The sequence below is a fragment of the Chanodichthys erythropterus genome, chromosome 1, assembly GCF_024489055.1.
Source record: "Chanodichthys erythropterus isolate Z2021 chromosome 1, ASM2448905v1, whole genome shotgun sequence".
Classification (NCBI taxonomy): domain Eukaryota; kingdom Metazoa; phylum Chordata; class Actinopteri; order Cypriniformes; family Xenocyprididae; genus Chanodichthys; species Chanodichthys erythropterus.
In genome coordinates, this window is record NC_090221.1 from 35519799 (window position 1) to 35537887 (window position 18089).

Genomic DNA, 18089 nt, shown 5'->3' on the forward strand with positions numbered 1-18089 from the left:
CACATAATCTGGATCTTAAAAAGGAATGAAGGGTTATTTCGATCTGTAAAACACTGAATATTACACAAGCGTGGAACACATACCGCAACTAATAACAGTCTTGCAGAAATTTGCCAAAATACCCATATGACGCAACTTCCAGACAACAACAGGTTAATGCTGAGGTCTCCAAAAAGTAATTGAATTTATAGTCAGGTTCAGAGGTGAATGCAGTCATTCTGCTGTCATGTGAGGGACTCGTCTTAAAAAGTGCATGTTTGTGTCTGTTTGGTTTTAGGTGCCAGGGAGACACATGTGAATGTCTTTCTCAGGAGGGAATACAAGTTAATATATCTCATTCTCATTCTCATGACACCCAAACCATTTATGATAAGTTTTTTTGTGCCACAAAACTCAAATATATATATATATTTACATGAGTTATATATCATAAATATATATAAATATCTTTTGATATTTAATATTATCCTGAATCCCTAATATACCCATATATATATATATATATATATATATATATATATATATATATATATATTTATATATATATATATATATGTGTGTGTGTGTGTGTGTGTGTGTGTGTCCTTAATATATATCCTTAATATACCTATATATGTGAAATATGCCCCTCCCTCTCTCTCTCTCTCTCTCTCTCTCTCTCTATCTATATATATCTATATCTATAGGTATATTAGGATTCAGGATAATATTAAATATCAAAAGATCATCTCTGAAGTGTAACAAACAGAAACAGAGAAAGTTGTGGGTAATAAATATTAGGCAACTAGAAATATTAAACTTCAATTTCAACCATCAGTTATTTATGCACTACTGTGTTCCTGAACAATAACGAAAAACAGCATACAGTAATAATTGTAAATGTTACACGTAAGATAAGAGTGTATGTACCTTTATATATCTCATAAATTTCTCAGATATAAATAAACAGATGACGCAAACAACGTCAGCATCAATGAAGAGATGCAACATAAACAAACCCACCTACAGATTTCTCCCGAATGTTACAATGAATTAGTTGCAAGCATATATCTACAGTATAGTACAATATACTTCATTATTCATGAGTAATCATGCATGTGGCAGCGATGGTTTATATTTAGATGAATATCTCGCTCGTACCCGTGATGCCTCCTCCGCGTCCGTGTCCCTTCCTCCTCTGCAGGATGAAATACGGATTCGCCCGCTCGCTCACCCACAGCGCGTTGGCCAGTAACACCTCCTCCGGGGTAATCCACATGGCTTACCGGACACGTTCACTCTCTAGCTGCGGTAAATGTGTGAGTTTTAATCATGCCAGAATGGACGGGACTCAGCTGATGTTTGTCTGCATGAGCCGCCCAACTCACTGCGAGCGAAACCTGCCACCGTGGAGCCAAAACGGCCGCCGGAGTTAATGAAAAAATTCAAAATAAAAGCCTTTACCACTACGGATGGATGATAATATATAATTAAATATGTGTTTAAAAAATCATATTTATTGTGACAAGTGCTATACAAACAAAAATTATTTTAATTTAACTTTTTTTTTTCAGATTTATTATTTTTTAAAACCACAATTTAGTCTATTTACTAAAAGAGTTGAGTTGTAAATGTAATATTAAAGGGATAGTTCAATCAAAAATTAAAATGATCCCATTATTTACTCACTCTAAAGCCATCCTAGGTGTCTATGACTATCTTCTTTCAGTAGAACACAATCAGAGATATATTTAAAAATATCCTGGCTATTCCAAGCTTTCAGACAGCAACATAATGCAGCCCAGATCCGGCCCACATCTGGTGCAACTGGAATACATGCAGACCGGATCTGTGCCGACATTATGTTGCTGTCATGGTTATAATGGTAGAGAACAGGGGGCCTGTTTTGAAGCCCCATAAAATGCATCCATCCATCATAAATATAATCCATACAGCTCCAGGGGGTTAATAAAGGCCTCCTGAAGTGAAGCGATAGGTTTTTGTAAGAAAAATATCCATATTTAAAACTTCATAAAGTAAAATAACTACCTTCCGCCAGACGATCGTATATATACTGCGCAAGTCGACTGAGTAACCTCTGAAGCGATGTATGACGCAGGATGTAGGAGTATCATAAGCTTAGACGCCTCTCGCAGTTTAAACAAATAGGGCTGTGCAACAAACTCAAGCTCCTCTTCTCTTATATCAAAAACCTCTGACATTTTTCTTTAAAATGTCTTGTTTTAGACTCCTAATTCATGGCTAGTTCATTGCATCATGCGTCAGGTCAGAGGTCACTCTTCCCCCACAAATTGATGCGTACGGCCATCTGCCGGAAACTAGTTATTATAGTTAATATAGTTATAAATATGAATATTTTTCTTACAAAAGACACATCAGAAGGCCTTTATTAACCCCCTGGAGTCAGATGGATTATATTTATGATGGATGGATGCACTTTTTTGGGGACTTCAAAACACGCACCACATTCACTACCATTATAAAGCTTGGTAGAGCCAGGATATTTTAAAATACATCTCAGACTGTGTTCGTTTCAAAGAAGATAGCCATAGGATGGCTTGTGGGTGAGTAAATTATGAGATAATTTTCATTTTTGGGTGAACTTTCCATTTAAAAGATAGGTTCCTAACCTGTATAATTGTGCTGAACACAAAGGAAGATATTTGGAAGAACGTTTGTAACCAAGCAGATCTTGCCTCCCCATTGACTACCATAGTAGGAAAAAATAATAATACTATGGTAGTCAATGGGGGGCGAGATCTGCTCGGTTACAAACATTCTTCCAAATATCTTCCTTTGTGTTCAGCTGAACAAAGACATTCATACAGCTTTGGAACAACTTGAGGGGGAGTAAATGATGACAGAACTTTCATTTTGGGGTGAACTATCACTTTAAGCGTTGAGATGCAATGCAAATTTATGTCCATATGGTGGCAGTGTTGTACGGTAGAAAAAATAAGTAGTTAGAATGGAAATTACAGATGCGCCCCAATTAGCATTCAAAGTTCTTTACAAATTACATGGAACACCAATATAGTTGGATATATAGTTGGATGGATGGATGGATGGATGGATGGATGGATGGATGGATGGATGGATGGATGGATGGATGGATAGATAGATAGATAGATAGATAGATAGATAGATAGATAGATAGATAGATAGATAGATAGATAGATAGATAGATAGATAGATAGATAGATAGGACAGAGATGGATGGATTATTAGATTATTAATTTCCTAATGTATAATTTACATGTATATTTTTGCATCAAATAAATCTGACAAAAATGAACAAAAAAAAAAAAACACAAAAAAATCCATGTTGTATTCTATTTTACTTTTCCATTAGAACAGCACACATATTGTCATTATCGTAGCACATTTTCACAAAACATTTTCAGGTGTTGGGCTACTTAGAAAAAGTTATTTGGTTTCAACTCCATTCTGACATAAAAAAATAAATAATTATACAGACAAAAAGCTATTAAATATGTGTCCGATGTCAAAGATACATGAGCTTATTGTAAACATGTTCTCCTTCACTGACACCTGTAATGATCTCTGTGTCAGACTGAAGCACTAGAAAGACCAGATCCAGAGCTCTTCTCCAGGCCTCAGTCTTCACTGTCACGTTATCATACACACCAACCCCATCTGTGTCCCTGAAAGCTTGTAATATGGGTTCTCCACCTTTATAAAGTCTCATCTGATGTGCAACAGCAGTCCAAGCCTCTGCTTTAGATGCCACCGACCCGCTGTTCAGCATCAAAGTGGAGACGTAGTCCATCCAGGCTTCGGCCATCAGCTCCAGCACCACATTTTCCTGCGGGTTTTCCGTCTCTCTCCGTTTGTATTGCTGTAGCTGCTGGATGCAGAGGAGTTCAGTGGCTCCTGCACCACGTAGCAACTTCCCATCTGTGAGCGCCTGGTGCAGCCGGTGAGCACAGCTCCAGAATTCATCCTCCAAGATTTGTAGTTTAGCAGGAACAGAGCTGGTTATGACCGCAGTGACCAAAGACGTGCTCGCAGTCGCGATGCTAACGGACTCATTTTCCCCACATCGACTGACTTTCACTCCTCGGCCCACGCAGCGCCTGTCGAGCTGAGTGATGTACGAAATTGGGACGGCCCCTGTGCATGTGCTGAAGTCCTTCAAAACGGTGCTTTTAACACCTTCAATAACCAGTACGCTTGAGCAGCGCTCTTTGAGCTTCACATCAACCACACCGCTTACAAGCACAACACCTATGCTGAACTCATGCAGTGTTTTTAATGCATTCTCAATCCAACGCTCTTCCAGACTCACACTTGGCATGTTAGCACGATCTGTGATGTGCGTGACATTCACAGGCCTGTTGAAGCCCACGTGGCGATATTTCTCGCACAAGTCGCCGTTCACCAAAGCGATATTTAACGCCTGACCCTGAAGGCGCTGAACCACCGAGGCCTGTTCGACTGATAGCAGAGTGACGTACCCGTGTAACACGTGTGAATGCTCCTCGGGCGGGCCCGGTATGGAGCACGTAACCAGTTTTTGGATATCCAAAAATCTGTTCTGTGCTTTAGTTTTGGATTGCAACTTGCAAGCTTTTAAAACTAAACGCATGGAGGCTTGGCATCCGTGGCCGACGGCTTCCGCTATGCCCGTTACGTCATTCAGAGCTGGTTTTGTGTTTTCAGCTTGTGCATCATGTGAGCTAAAGTGCCTGCTGTGTTTGAGGGTGGTCAACCTGAGATTATGAAGGTCCTGAAGCTCAGATTTAAGAGCTGGACTGGGTTTGTGCTCCTTTAATCTCTCGCAGGACACTTCCTGCACGCTTACAGCCGATTGTTTGCACGCCTCCAAACACACCTCCAGTCCTTTGCTCATGGCTGTTTTGATGTCCGACACACTTATTCCTCTGTTGAGACACTCCAGTGCAACTCGACTCCAGACTCCAGCCAGAAACATCAGCGCGCCCGTCCCGGAGTGGAAGACCTTCTGCTGGGCCCGTACCGTCTCATGTAGCAGTTGTCCGATCGAGCCGTCTAACTCCATATGCTCGAGAAGACGTGGACAGCTGCCGACCAACACTGCATCCCTGGCGTCTTCATCCTGGATGAACTTCAGCCGTTTGTTGGGGCCGAGAAAGGCACGTGTGGAGGATGATATGGCCTCTAACTGCTGGAGTCCGATATGGAGGCGCTGAGCGACAGTGGCATTTCCAGACATCTGTGGAAGAGGAATAATGGCATGGCAATAGTCATTTAGCTGTGTTCTGATAGGGTTGAAGGAAAAAACAATGCTAAATTTAAATAATAAAATGCAACTAACCATATACATGAATAAAAATTATACAAAGTTTTTTTATTTTCTTGAATATTTAAAGTCCTTCACTTCTTTTGGGGGATTTCTGTAATCCTTTATTAGACTTAATCATTTGTACATTTATAATTTGCATGTATTTTTGTATAAAAATTTAAAAATAAATAGAAACTAAAATCTTCAGTTTTCTATTCTTTGTTAACTTTCTTCAACATTTTCATTCTTTTCTCTTTTTTTTCTCCATTTATTTCAGGTCATGAAATATAACATAAATATTCACAACAGCACACAAAATGTTATTATTATAGCCCATTTTTACCAAACGCTTGCAGGTTTTGGGCTAACTGTATAGAAAAGTTCTTTAGATCATTTAGCTGTGTGTAGATAAGGCTAAATGCAAATAATAAAATGTAACCATATACTTGTATACATATATATTTAGCAAAATAAATATCTTTTTAAAGGAAGCAGACACTGCTTGAAATATCTTCCAGTCAAAATTATCTGTCACTTGGTTTCTTTTGTGATGAATTGTTGGCTGCTGAAAGCAACCTTAAAATAAATTTTTCTATTATAATTGCATTTGATGTCGAATGTAAAATATGGGCCCAAAAGCAAATCAGGACACTTTTATGACATACAGTACCATTGACATTCATTAACACTTTACATCTAACACAGAGATTTTATTGTCAAGTAGCATTAATTTATATAGCACTTTATACAATACTGATTGTTTGTAATAAACAGGAAATGATGACAGTGTTAATGTTGCAAAATTCCTCTCGTCCGTTAGTGTAAGTACAGTCATATTGATAATATTTTCTGAATATTAATTAAGACCCTATTTTATATTTAACGTTAATAAAGCAGAGTTACGTGAATGTTGCGCACACTTTTCACAAAGACGACTGTAATTAGATTAAATGCTTAAACTAAGCATAAACTAAGTTGATAAAGACAGCAAATGCAGTTATATTTAAGGTAAAAAAACGGACTCTTTCTTGTACGACATAATGGTCGAGGTTGTGCATCTAGAAATGTCTGATTAGCAAATTAGCTTCAATTTTATTTTATGCAAGCAAAACAGAGCATTTAAAATATCCAGGTATCTTTCGAATCAAATTCGAGTCATAAACACTAAAGCTATCGTATATAATGGCCTATACAAACCGAAGCTACAAACCTTCAACGCAGAGCTGTATTGTTTACAACTGGGTCCATATTCTGAAATGCGCATGCGTACTGCACTACTACTCTAGCTAGACTCGTTGCTAAGAGACGGACGCCAAACGAACCAAACTGTCAATTACACATAATATTCCCCGCCCGCTCATGTTTGATTGGTGGAATACGTAATTCAGAGAGTACCTACACATTCTATTGGATCAATCTGCTGTCACTTACTCAGACGCCACGCCCATCCAAACGCGCTCAAGGAAACCAACGACACTGACAGCATTTCGTTCTCTTGTTTACTAACATATCACACAAGTTGCAAAGCTGTGGTTTGGTTCTGCTGATACTTTCGAGATGGTAAGTATAGTTTAGGTTACTTTTAAAAAATTGCGAATGAATTCACGTGAGAATAAACTAATTAAAGGTTAATACGCTGTTTGTTAGCCTAAGCTGTTAGCTTGTTGGCGTTATTGTTGTGGAAACCAACAGAGACTGTCGTTCACTTCATTTGTTGAGATGGATGGCGAAAATTGTGTTTTTTATTTTATATTATGAATGATATACATTTTTTGAGGTGCACATATTCCAAACTGTACAGTAAATGTGTTTGCCTGAATCTAATGAATTAAATTGAAGTTTTGTAAATCTACCCGTGTGATTATAAAACTAATCAGCTCTTAAAGCCTCTCCCCAAATGTAGATTACAGATTACCATAACTTATGTAAACGTGTGATTTAATTATATAACCTTTATTTATCCTTTCAAGTTGCAAATTCAACTTCCAAGTTGCAATCCAGAAACACCATAAAAAAACAAAAGAACAGGTCTTTGAATATCCAAAAATTGCTTAGAATAGTCTATGTATTGTAAGTGTACAGATAATTATAAAACATGCTAAAATACTGTATATGCAATATACAAAAAGAAACAGAGGACATTTAAGATGTGATCACTCGTATCTGTTTTTCCTCCTCTGCTGCAACATGGACAGTATTTTTAGTTCAGTTTATATTCTGATTCTATGATTATTACAAACAAAACTCAATAAAACAGTACTAAAGCCATGTAACAGGTAATGATAACACCCCCTGGTGGATGTATTGCTGAATCTCTCTCTTTCTGCTTTTATTTTCAAGGCTTCCAGCTTCAGGAAACCCAGTGCCACAACAAACCAGCGAAAGAGAGCAGGTCCCAAACCAGAGCTGACAGAGGAACAAAAGCAGGAGATCAAAGAGGCATTCGATCTGTTCGACACAGACGGGTCTGGAACGATAGATGTGAAGGAACTGAAGGTAGAAAGGGTTTGAGAACTGTATCACTAATGTTAGCTAGTAAAGACCACGAGACAGCATCTGAACTTAAGAAGAGGGTGAATCTTGGAATGACCTAATCGCAAAATGCCAGCTGAGTGACTAATCTTACTCCTTACCTACTACAGGCGAATGAATTACTAATAGACTTAATAGATTTTTATCTTTAATAACAGAAATTAGAATTATTTATTGACCTGAAATTTCAAATATATAAAGACTATTCTATATACATAGTTTGTTTTGTAAACAGATTTATACACAGGCATAATTTATTTTTGTCCTCAAATCTAATTTCAAGCATTTAAAGGGATAGTTCACCCTAAAAAGAAAATTAAAGGGTTAGTTCACCCAAAAATGAAAATTCTGTCATTAATTCCTCACCCTCATGTTGTTCCACACCCGTAAGACCTTCATTCCTCTTTGAAACACAAATTAAGATATTTTAGTTGAAATCTGATGGCTCAGTGAGGCCTCCATAGGGAGCAATGACACTTCCTCTCTCAAGATCCATTAATGTACTAAAAACATATTTAAATCAGTTCATGTGAGTACAGTGGTTCAATATTAATATTATAAAGTGACGAGAATATTTTAGGTGCACCAAAAAAAACAAAATAACGAATTATTTAGTGATGGACGATTTCAAAACACTTTTATGAATCAGCGTATCGAATCAGCGATTCGGAGTGCCAAAGTAACATGATTTCAGCAGTTTGGCGGTTTGACACGTGATCTGAATCATGATTCGATACACTGATTCAAACGCTCTGAAGTTTCCTGAAGCAGTGTTTTGAAAATCACCCATCACTAAATAAGTCATTATTTTAAGGTGCACCAAAAATATTCTCGTTGCTTTATAATATTAATATTGAATCACTGTACTCACATGAACTGATTTAAATATGTTTTTAGTACATTAATGGATCTTGAGAGAGGAAATGTCATTGCTGGATATGCAGGCCTCACTGAGCCATCGGATTTCAACAAAAATATCTTTATTTGTGTTCCAAAGATCAACGAAGGTCTTATGGGTGTAAAACGTTAGTAATTAATGACAGAATTTGAATTTTTGGGTGAACTAACCCTTTAAGTCATCATTTGCTGTTTTTCTAATGCCATATGCCCTTCTTTCTTTTAACAAAGAAAGCTCGCGCTCATCCATATAATGGAAGTGAATAGCTCCCAGCAACAAACATTTTTAAAAGAGATGCAGAAGTATCACAGAATGGTCCAGTGCTACACGTCACATATATTCCAAGTATTCTGGAGGTATACGATAAGGGTTTGGTGAAAAACAAACATTTAATGTATTATTTAATGAAAATCCTGACCTTGGTTGTTGGTCTTCTGTGGGTTCATGAGACACTATTAGCGGCGATGTTGACTCGCCCAGAAAAACATAAAAGCTGTGAGAAATAAATACCCGACATGAAATGCAATCCACATACCTCCTTCTCTGCCCAGCCAAAAAAAGTCTCTGTTTGGATTTTAATTGGCAAATACTTAAAAGCCTATGGATGGATCATTATTACAGTGATTATTATGTTTCTAGCATGTTATATGTTTGGCAATGGTTCTTTTAACCCTAAAAGATGGAGTGTGTAGCTTTTCATTTCTTAAAGGTGCCCTAGATTGTTTTTTTACAAGATGTAATATAAGTCCTAGGTGTCCCCTTAATGTGTCTGTGAAGTTTCAGCTCAAAATACCCCATAGATTTTTTTTAATTAATTTTTTTAACTGCCTATTTTGGGGCATCATTAACTATGCACTGATTTTTTCAGCACGGCCCCTTTAAGAGATGCGTTCCCTCTGCCACAGAGCTCTCAACTATATATACATCGCAGTTCACACAGCTAATATAACCCTCTAATGGATCTTTACAAGATGTTCGTCATGCATGCTGTATGCATGCTTCGAATTATGTGAGTAAAGTATTTATTTAGATGGTTACATTTGATTCTGTGTTAGTTTGAGGCTGTGCTCTGTGGCTAACGGGCTAAAGCTAACATTACACACTGTTGGAGAGATTTATTAAGAATGAAGTTGTGTTTATGAATTATACAGACTGCACGTGTTTAAAAATGAAAATAGCAACGACTCTCGTCTCCGTGAATACAGTAAGAAACGATGGTAACTTTAACCTCAATTAACAGTATATTGGCAACATGCTAATGAAACATTTAGAAAGACAATTTACAAATATCACTAAAAATATCATGATATCATGGATCATGTCAGTTATTAAATAATAATAATAATAATCCTTACATTTATATAGCGCTTTTCTGGGCACTCAAAGCGCTTTACATATTGAAGGGGGAATCTCCTCAACCACCACCAATGTGCAGCATCCACCTGGATGCTGCACAAAGTTATTATTGCTCCATCTGCCATTTTTGGCTGTTGTTCTTGCTTGCTTAAGCCGAGTTCAGACTGCACGATTTTAGGCCCGATTTTGGCTCGCCGACAGGTTTTGAGAAATCGCCGACAAATGCCCGAAATCACAGGCAAATCGGTGCTCGTTCACGCTAGTGACAATCACGCAGTGTGAATGAGCAAAGACGCGATCTGAGAGAATCGCCGACGAGTCGCCGACGCCCATTTGGCATGCTAAATATCTGGACCTGTCGGCGATTCAAAATCCTGCTGTGTGAAAAGTGTTCTGACTGAAAACTACATCGGCGATGACTGACAGCCAATGAGAGAGCAAGATCCAGAGCAGCGGGGAGTTCGGGGAGGAGTTATAGACCACAACATCAGCAAGCATGGCTTCATTCACATAAACATTACAATTCTATCAAACAGAAACAAAGCACAAACATTTGCTTGACCATCCGCAACAGCAGCACATTGAAAAGTTATGTATTTAGCTCCAACTCTCATTGCAGAACACACAATCCTTGTACTTTGCGTCTCCCCAAACATTTCCTCCATATTCTTCTTTTCTTTTTATTGTTTTCACTGCAAATCAGCGCACAGGCAATTCGTATTTCAAGCTTCATGCGGGCTACTATTTTTAATAATAATCCCACCGTGTGTCTCAATCAGCTCCCTAGTTCAGTAGTCAGGGCACTGATCAGGGTATCAGCCACATTCACTTTCATTATGTACTGATTCACTACCTAGGGAGCTAAGGAGCTGATTGAGACGCAGGGCCAGTCTCACGTGAGAACTCTGGTCTTGCGCGCGTTGTTTCCTTATCAGGTCTCGCGTGTGTTTGGTTGTGAAACGTAGTTTGCGTGCCAGACAGAGTTGTCGGCGATTCTTCCTATTGTAAAGTCATGCAGTGTGAAACCTTCTGTCGCCGATCCATTGTGCAGTATGAACGCAGCAGCGACTGAATGCTGGCCAAGATAGTCATGCAGTGTGAAAAGAACAGTGACCCGACTACTTTGAAAATCGTGCAGTCTGAACTCGGCTTTACCTTGTCTGTGCACAGATCCAGCCGTTAATACTGCCTTTCCTTGTCTAATGCGTCGAATGGGCTGGCATTATGCAAATATTGGGGTCATACATATTAATGATCCTGACTGTTACGTAACAGTCGGTGTTATGTTGAGATCCGAGTGTTTTCCGGAAGTCTTTTAAACAAATGAGATTTACATAAGAAGGAGGAAACAATGGGGTTTGAAACTCAATGTATGTCTTTTCCATGTACTGAACTCTTGTTATTCAACTATGCCGAGATAAATTCAAATTCTGATTCGCGATCAGACCTCACTAAATAGTGCTGAACACAGTTGGACATAGTGGTGTATTACAGGTAAAAAATTATATAAATACTGTTCAGTTTCTCACACAAACCGATCGTTTCGTGTCTTAGGATATCAATGTGCCGTCACAAGCCGCAGGGTTTAATTTGGATTTGTCAATGGAAGTGTTTTCGACTCTTATTGATCCAAGTTCCCATTCAAACGCATTGTAAGACTGACAGACGGCAGCGGTTGGAGCTAAAAATCATAATTTGTGTTATACTGAAGAAACAAAGTCACCTACATCTTGGATGCGCTGGGGGTAAGCAGATAAACATCAAATTTTCATTTTTGGGTGAACTATCCTTTTAAGTATTTGCCTATTAAAATCCACACAGCAACTCTTTTTTTTGGCAGTGTATTTGTTGTGTTCGTCATAACAAGAAGTTATTAAGCTCAGTCATTCTGACTGACAACCAGAGTTTCGGTCTGGAAATAATTAACTCTGTAAAGAAAGAGCACGGATTCTTTTTGGGGATTTCTAGGTGTTGTATTTCATGTTGCGCTTTTATTAATCTTGATTTCTCACAACTTTTTTTGAACATACGGCATTAGAACACCGGGGTGAGTAATTGATGACTTAATTTTCATTTCAGGGCCCATATGTATAAAACTTCTCAGAAATGCTCTTAAGAATAGTATTAAGTTTTGACTTAAGTGCCAAAAAATTCTTAGTAAAGAGTAGGAGTTTTCTAAGAGTAGGAAACTTTTATAAAGAGGCTAAAAGCAACTTTTAGTAAAGTGTAAGACGGATTCTTAAGCGCTGACTTAAGTGTTGTGAACTAAGGACTACAATGATGTCAACTCAAAATGGCCGCCCTTAACCTCTGAATCAGCCAATAGCAAGCCTGGAAGGGTGAAGTCACAGCAGCACAATACCAGTCATTTAATGTTATTATAAAAAACGATAATAACAATAATATATATAAAAAAACACAAACGTTTTAATATTTAAATTGATTTAAATGCAATAGCTTTGCATTGTACAAAATGATCACAAATTAGTATTGATGATGTGGAATCTTTTTCTATTGATATATGTCTCCTCATTTTCAGTTAGAGCAATGATGTGTCATGAGTTCATCAATGGCTCCAACAACTGCAGGGAAGCCCACAGTCAACATAAAAGTGGCTTTCTTTTGCCGCATGGTTTGATGGTCAGTTGGAAAGTCAATGAACTGCCATAGAGTAGAGGCCAAATGTGATGTCCATATGAAAATTGACATCTTCAACCTTAATTCAACTTAATTAAACTTTTAGAAATGTGTTAAAAGATGTAAGCACATCGACTAGCTGGAGTCATAGTCGTTTCATGTGTGATAATGAAATGAAATTTCAAATTATTTCAAATTATGTTTGGCCAGTCTGTCATACAAAGAAATTATGAAGACATGCAAAAACAAGAGAGAACCAATTAAATATGAAAAATGAATTTTGCTGTATTCAATGTCATATTTTAAAACATTTAAATAATATAAAAATAAAAATATTTTTTCTCATATTTTGATGGTTTAAGCGTAATTGTTTCTGATTAAAGAAACTCTTGTTTGTATTTACTCTTGTGTACTGTATGTACATCGTTTGTGCTTCCTTGTCGTTCCTTCATCAACTGCGCTTTATTTTTCGTGAAGCATTTTGTTTCGTGTCAGCTGTGATGAACAGACATCCACTCTCATTGCGTGTGTAACAGAGGCCAGACTCTGAGAGTATTGCAGGTAAACTTCTGCACACTGACGCCCGCTAGAGAATGAGGTGTTTAAAATCATTGGTAGTGCATTCGCCTCACGTGCCAGCAGCGATCGGACCGGGGTTCTTGACCGACTCAGAGCAGGGTGGCGACTCAGAGGTTAGGATTGGACTGTGGGTTTTGGAGGCGGAGCAATGAATAGAGGGGTGTGTTTGTTTGGGTTGATTTCAAATATCAAATATCAAATATCAGAAATTGCAAAAAGCACCTTTAAATGTATTAAAATGCATTGAACATTAATTATTGGTTAAGTAATATTTATTACATTTATTTAAAGTTATTACATTTCTTATTAGGGCAGTTACAAAAAGAATTGTCATTTTATCAACTCCATGTCATCATATAACTCCAATACATCATATCTTCATTGGAAAGCATATATCTCCTCTTTTTTGCTGCCATCTTGTTACTCTTAACTAGGTTAAGACACCTCTCCATCTCTCTTAAATAATTTAAGAGCTAAGACGTAGTCTTGACACTTAGGAACCTTTATGAATCACACTTATTCTTAAGTCTAAGAATAAGAGTAAAATCACAATATTCTTAGAATTTTGACACACTTAAGACTAAAATTTTACTCTGAGCAGCTTTATACATTACGGCCCAGGGTGAACTATCCCTTTAAGACAAGACAACACTACAGGTTATTACGATAAAATAATTAAAGGCACACTATGTAGTTTTCGCCTCTAGAGGCCGCTTATACAAAACAATGGCGTAGCTTGATGATGCCTTGATTTTGCGGAATCATGGGGGGTGTGGTCTTCACGTCTACATCTGGGAGAAAAAATCAGACAGGATTTGGGTAGAAATCATATTCATTGATGAGCTAATCAGATTTATTAACATTACTGCAGTATGAAGCAGGGTGTCATTGGAGCGTAATGAGGCAGCTGGAGCAATTGCTTTTATTATGCCACAGTCGCCGCTTCCTCTGGTCAAGTGTATGTGGGGTAACACTGTTTATCATATTAGATGCTTTTGTGTGTTGAAAGTTTTATATTGCTACTCTGTGCGTTCCCCTGGTGGCTGCTATGAGGCACTGCAGTAAGCTAGATCGATATTAGGCATGGTAAAACATGGTACTCACGATAAAACAAGATTTAAACAATAAGACTTACTGTGTTGAGCTATATAACATTACTAGTTTTCTGTTGATGAATGTATCCAAACAGTTGCTCACCTGTCTAATAAAACATGTAATATGCTGAAGCATCTTTGGTGTTTCCATGGTTTCTACAAAATAAAACTGGAAGTCGAGGGTAACGCGGATATGATGTCATTGATAGGCGACGTCCTGGTTAAATTGCTCATTTCTCTGTTTTTAAACATTCTTGAAAACGTTTGGGATAATGTAATACACAAGTCAACAGTGGTTCTTTGGATATTTCAATCAAAATATCTTACATATTGTGCCTTTAACTAATAGATATCACCATACTTCCCTAGTTGACTGATTACATTAAGAATTACAATTTTTTTTTTTTGTATAACAAGTTTTCTAAAATGTTATGTTTATATGCAAATGAGGGATTATGTAATTGAATATGCACTAATTTGCATAAATCATAATTCGAGAAGAGAGATCTGAACACTGGATAAAGCCAGGTTCAAAATTCTTGTTTTATTTTGTTGACATTAGTCATGGATTTTGGATTTCTCTTTTTATCATAAATCCATGAATCAGAAAATACTGTCAACAGCCAGAAAAATAACATTTCACCATGTTTTTAGGAATAAAATGTTGCATAAAAAGAAGGCTTTAGAGCAAAAGGCTTAAAAATGAGGTGAAACATAAATCCATTCAAATGCGTGTCCAAACGTGCTGGTTTCACAGGTACTGTATGTACTAACTGACTACTTGACGTGTTGCCATAGGTTGCTATGAGAGCTCTGGGGTTTGAGCCAAAGAAAGAAGAGATAAAAAAGATGATCGCTGACATTGATAAAGAAGGATCGGGCGTTATCAACTTCAATGATTTCCTTTCTATGATGACACAGAAAATGGTAAGTCCGCAATCTAACCTCTGTAGTACACCTCAGATATTGCCATGGAGAATGACGTCAATAATTTCTCACTTATGTGATGTGAACCCATCAGACGTAATATACTTAACATTCAGTAATTGGTGTTTATACCACTTTAAAATATATTTTCAGTGTGCAAGACTGTTTTACAAGTGAGAGCAGGGAAGAAATGTGTCCCAAACATGTCAAGTTGAGGAAGAGCAAAAGCTCAGAAGTGGCTCCTCCAAGTGGAAGTTAGAATTGAAAGTATCCATTTTATAATGTTAGTTTCAATGTTTCAGTCTTTTATTTTAACTCGGGTGTTCCGTGGTTTGTGTTCGCAACTTAAATTAAATACTTTTTATTTGTTAAGTAATTAATTTAATAGATTATCCAAAAATAGGCTTTAACGTGATTATGTATTATATCAGCATTATTTTAGTTTTACTATAGTTTTTGAATTAGCTTTTTATATTTATATTATATTTTTACATATATTTTTAGTTTCATTTTTAGTCATTTGGTATGTGCTTTTGTCATTTTATTAGTTTTTTTGTTTGTTTTTATTTTAATATTGCTATTTAATAACTTTATTTCAGTTTTAGCCTAGTTTTTTATAAAACTTCAAAAAAAGGTTCATTAGTTTACATTAGTCACTTTAGTTAACAACACTTCTACAGCATTTATTAATCTTAGTTATTGTTAATTTCAACAATTGCTAATACATTATTAAAATCAAAAGTTGTATTTCCTAACATTAGTTAATGCACTGTGAACTAACATGAACAATCATGAATTTTTATTAACTAACATTAACAAGGATTAATAAATATTGTAATAAATGTATTGCTCATTACTAGTTCATGTTAGTTAATGCATTAAATGAGACCTTATTGTAAAGTGTTATAGTTTTTATGTATTATTTTATGTATTAGAACTATGTTCTAAAATCTCAGTTTTATTGAATTTAAAATGTTGTCTCACCGTATAGCTGCTACCTTGGCCAGGTCTCTTTTGTAAAAGAGATTTTAATCTCAACGAGACTTCCTGGTAAAATAATAAATAAGTAAATTATCTTAGTGCTTCAGCTCAAACTTATTTCAGTTTTTTGTCAAGGCAACATTTCTTATTTTCATTCAGGTTGTTAAGATTTTTTTATTAATGTTTTATTTCAACGAACAGAAATGTTTTTAATAGTTTTAGTTTACGATAGTATACACGGCAGGTGACGTACGTACGCAATTTCCCGCGAAAACCATACCGTCAGGTCTAAAATATAAACATTTATAATAGGCTTACCATAGTGAAAAACACATTTTGGAAGAAGGATTGATGATGCATTGACTCGTTATTTAAATTTTGTTGATTTTGAACAAAAAAGTTATGTAGTTTACCTTTAAATTCCCAGCAAAAACAAAAATCTTGACGCTGTATACCGTTACTGTGATATAAAATTACTCATACTGTGATTTTGGTCATACTGCCAACTCCTACACTAAAGTGATCTGTGTGTCATTTATCTTTGACAACAGAGCGAGAAAGACTCAAAAGAAGAAATCCTTAAGGCTTTCAGGCTTTTCGACGATGACTGCACAGGCAAAATCTCTTTCAAAAATCTCAAGCGAGTGGCCAAAGAGCTCGGGGAGAACCTCACAGACGAGGAGCTACAGGTGTGTCAGCTTCAGATGTGGGGAAATACACACAAAAAAGGATGTTCCTCACAGATAGATCGGTGTTTCTCCTTAGAAACTGGCTGGTTAGTCAGTGGGTAGTAAATGACATAAGATCAGATAAGATCCCTCATCATGGAGGAACAGCTGACATCTTTAGGAAATATTGCAGTATAACAACATGTTTTTGAAGTTTGTTTTTTAACATGATCGTGTCTCGGATTTTTCTTTTTGAAACAGGAAATGATCGACGAGGCCGACAGAGATGGCGACGGAGAGATTAATGAGCAGGAGTTTCTACGGATCATGAAAAAGACCAGTCTGTACTGAATCCCCCGTAACCGTCACTAAAGCTATTATAACTGTAAGCCTCTTAAGGGAATTAAAGTGTTGTTTTGTGTTGCTTTCTTTTTTACAAGGTTGTAAAAATATTTTAATCTATACATATTTTGTACACTATTAAATAAAAATGTATTTGCATCTGTCCGGTCTGTCTGAACGTCTCCACATAATGACCAAGCCCAAAAGTGAAAAATGCATGAGAATAAAGAGCATATATGTTATATACGGATAAAGAAAAATCATTTAGAGACCCAGCATTTTGTCCGCTGTCTACAGTTTTAAATCCTGGTGTATTTTAAAGTGGAAATCCTTTTCAGAACCAAATTTTAAAAACTTCTTCTACTTTGTCAATTTATTTTTTTCTATTAGATAACATAAAACACATTCATATAAAATAGGCACTATGTAGGAGATGGGAAATATCCATTACACTACAGGTTAATGAGCCAGATAATATTAAGATGACCTGCAATGCATTTTGTGTTGCATTTTAACATTAACAGAGCATTGCAGGCTAACACACATACACACACACACACACTTATATATATATATATATATATATATATATATATATATATATATATACACATATATATATATATATACATACATACTGTATATACATTCATTCACAGACATACAACCACATACTGTCATCATATATATACAGTGCCCTCCATAAGTATTGGGACAGAGAAGACAACATTGCTCTGTTAGCTGTGGTGTAAATATGATTAAAGGATTAATTTGAGGCAGAAGTACAGAAT

General features: G+C 36.5%; 3 protein-coding genes across 4 annotated transcripts in view; 1 reads left to right on the plus strand and 2 right to left on the minus strand.

Annotated features, from left to right (window-relative positions):
• LOC137024508 (TBC1 domain family member 9B) overlaps positions 1-1394 on the minus strand; it is a 29576-nt gene extending 28182 nt beyond the window's left edge. For both annotated transcript variants that reach the window (XM_067392247.1, XM_067392163.1), the window contains exon 1: positions 1141-1394. In XM_067392247.1, coding sequence (XP_067248348.1) covers positions 1141-1258 — 118 coding nt within the window. In that variant the 5' untranslated portion in view covers positions 1259-1394. The remainder of the gene's footprint in view (positions 1-1140) is intronic.
• Positions 1395-3222: 1828 nt separating this feature from the next.
• On the minus strand, positions 3223-6523 carry bbs12 (Bardet-Biedl syndrome 12). The gene is made up of 2 exons (XM_067383378.1): positions 6495-6523; positions 3223-5215 (listed from the first exon to the last, which is right to left on the minus strand). The coding sequence occupies exon 2, from the start codon at positions 5213-5215 to the stop codon at positions 3506-3508; it is 1710 nt and encodes a 569-aa protein (XP_067239479.1). The 5' UTR covers positions 6495-6523; the 3' UTR covers positions 3223-3505.
• Positions 6524-6720: 197 nt separating this feature from the next.
• On the plus strand, positions 6721-17526 carry cetn4 (centrin 4). Its single transcript, XM_067392373.1, has 5 exons — positions 6721-6844; positions 7625-7780; positions 15179-15307; positions 16840-16977; positions 17218-17526. The coding sequence occupies exons 1-5, from the start codon at positions 6842-6844 to the stop codon at positions 17305-17307; spliced, it is 516 nt and encodes a 171-aa protein (XP_067248474.1). The 5' UTR covers positions 6721-6841; the 3' UTR covers positions 17308-17526.
• Positions 17527-18089: the final 563 nt, after the last annotated feature.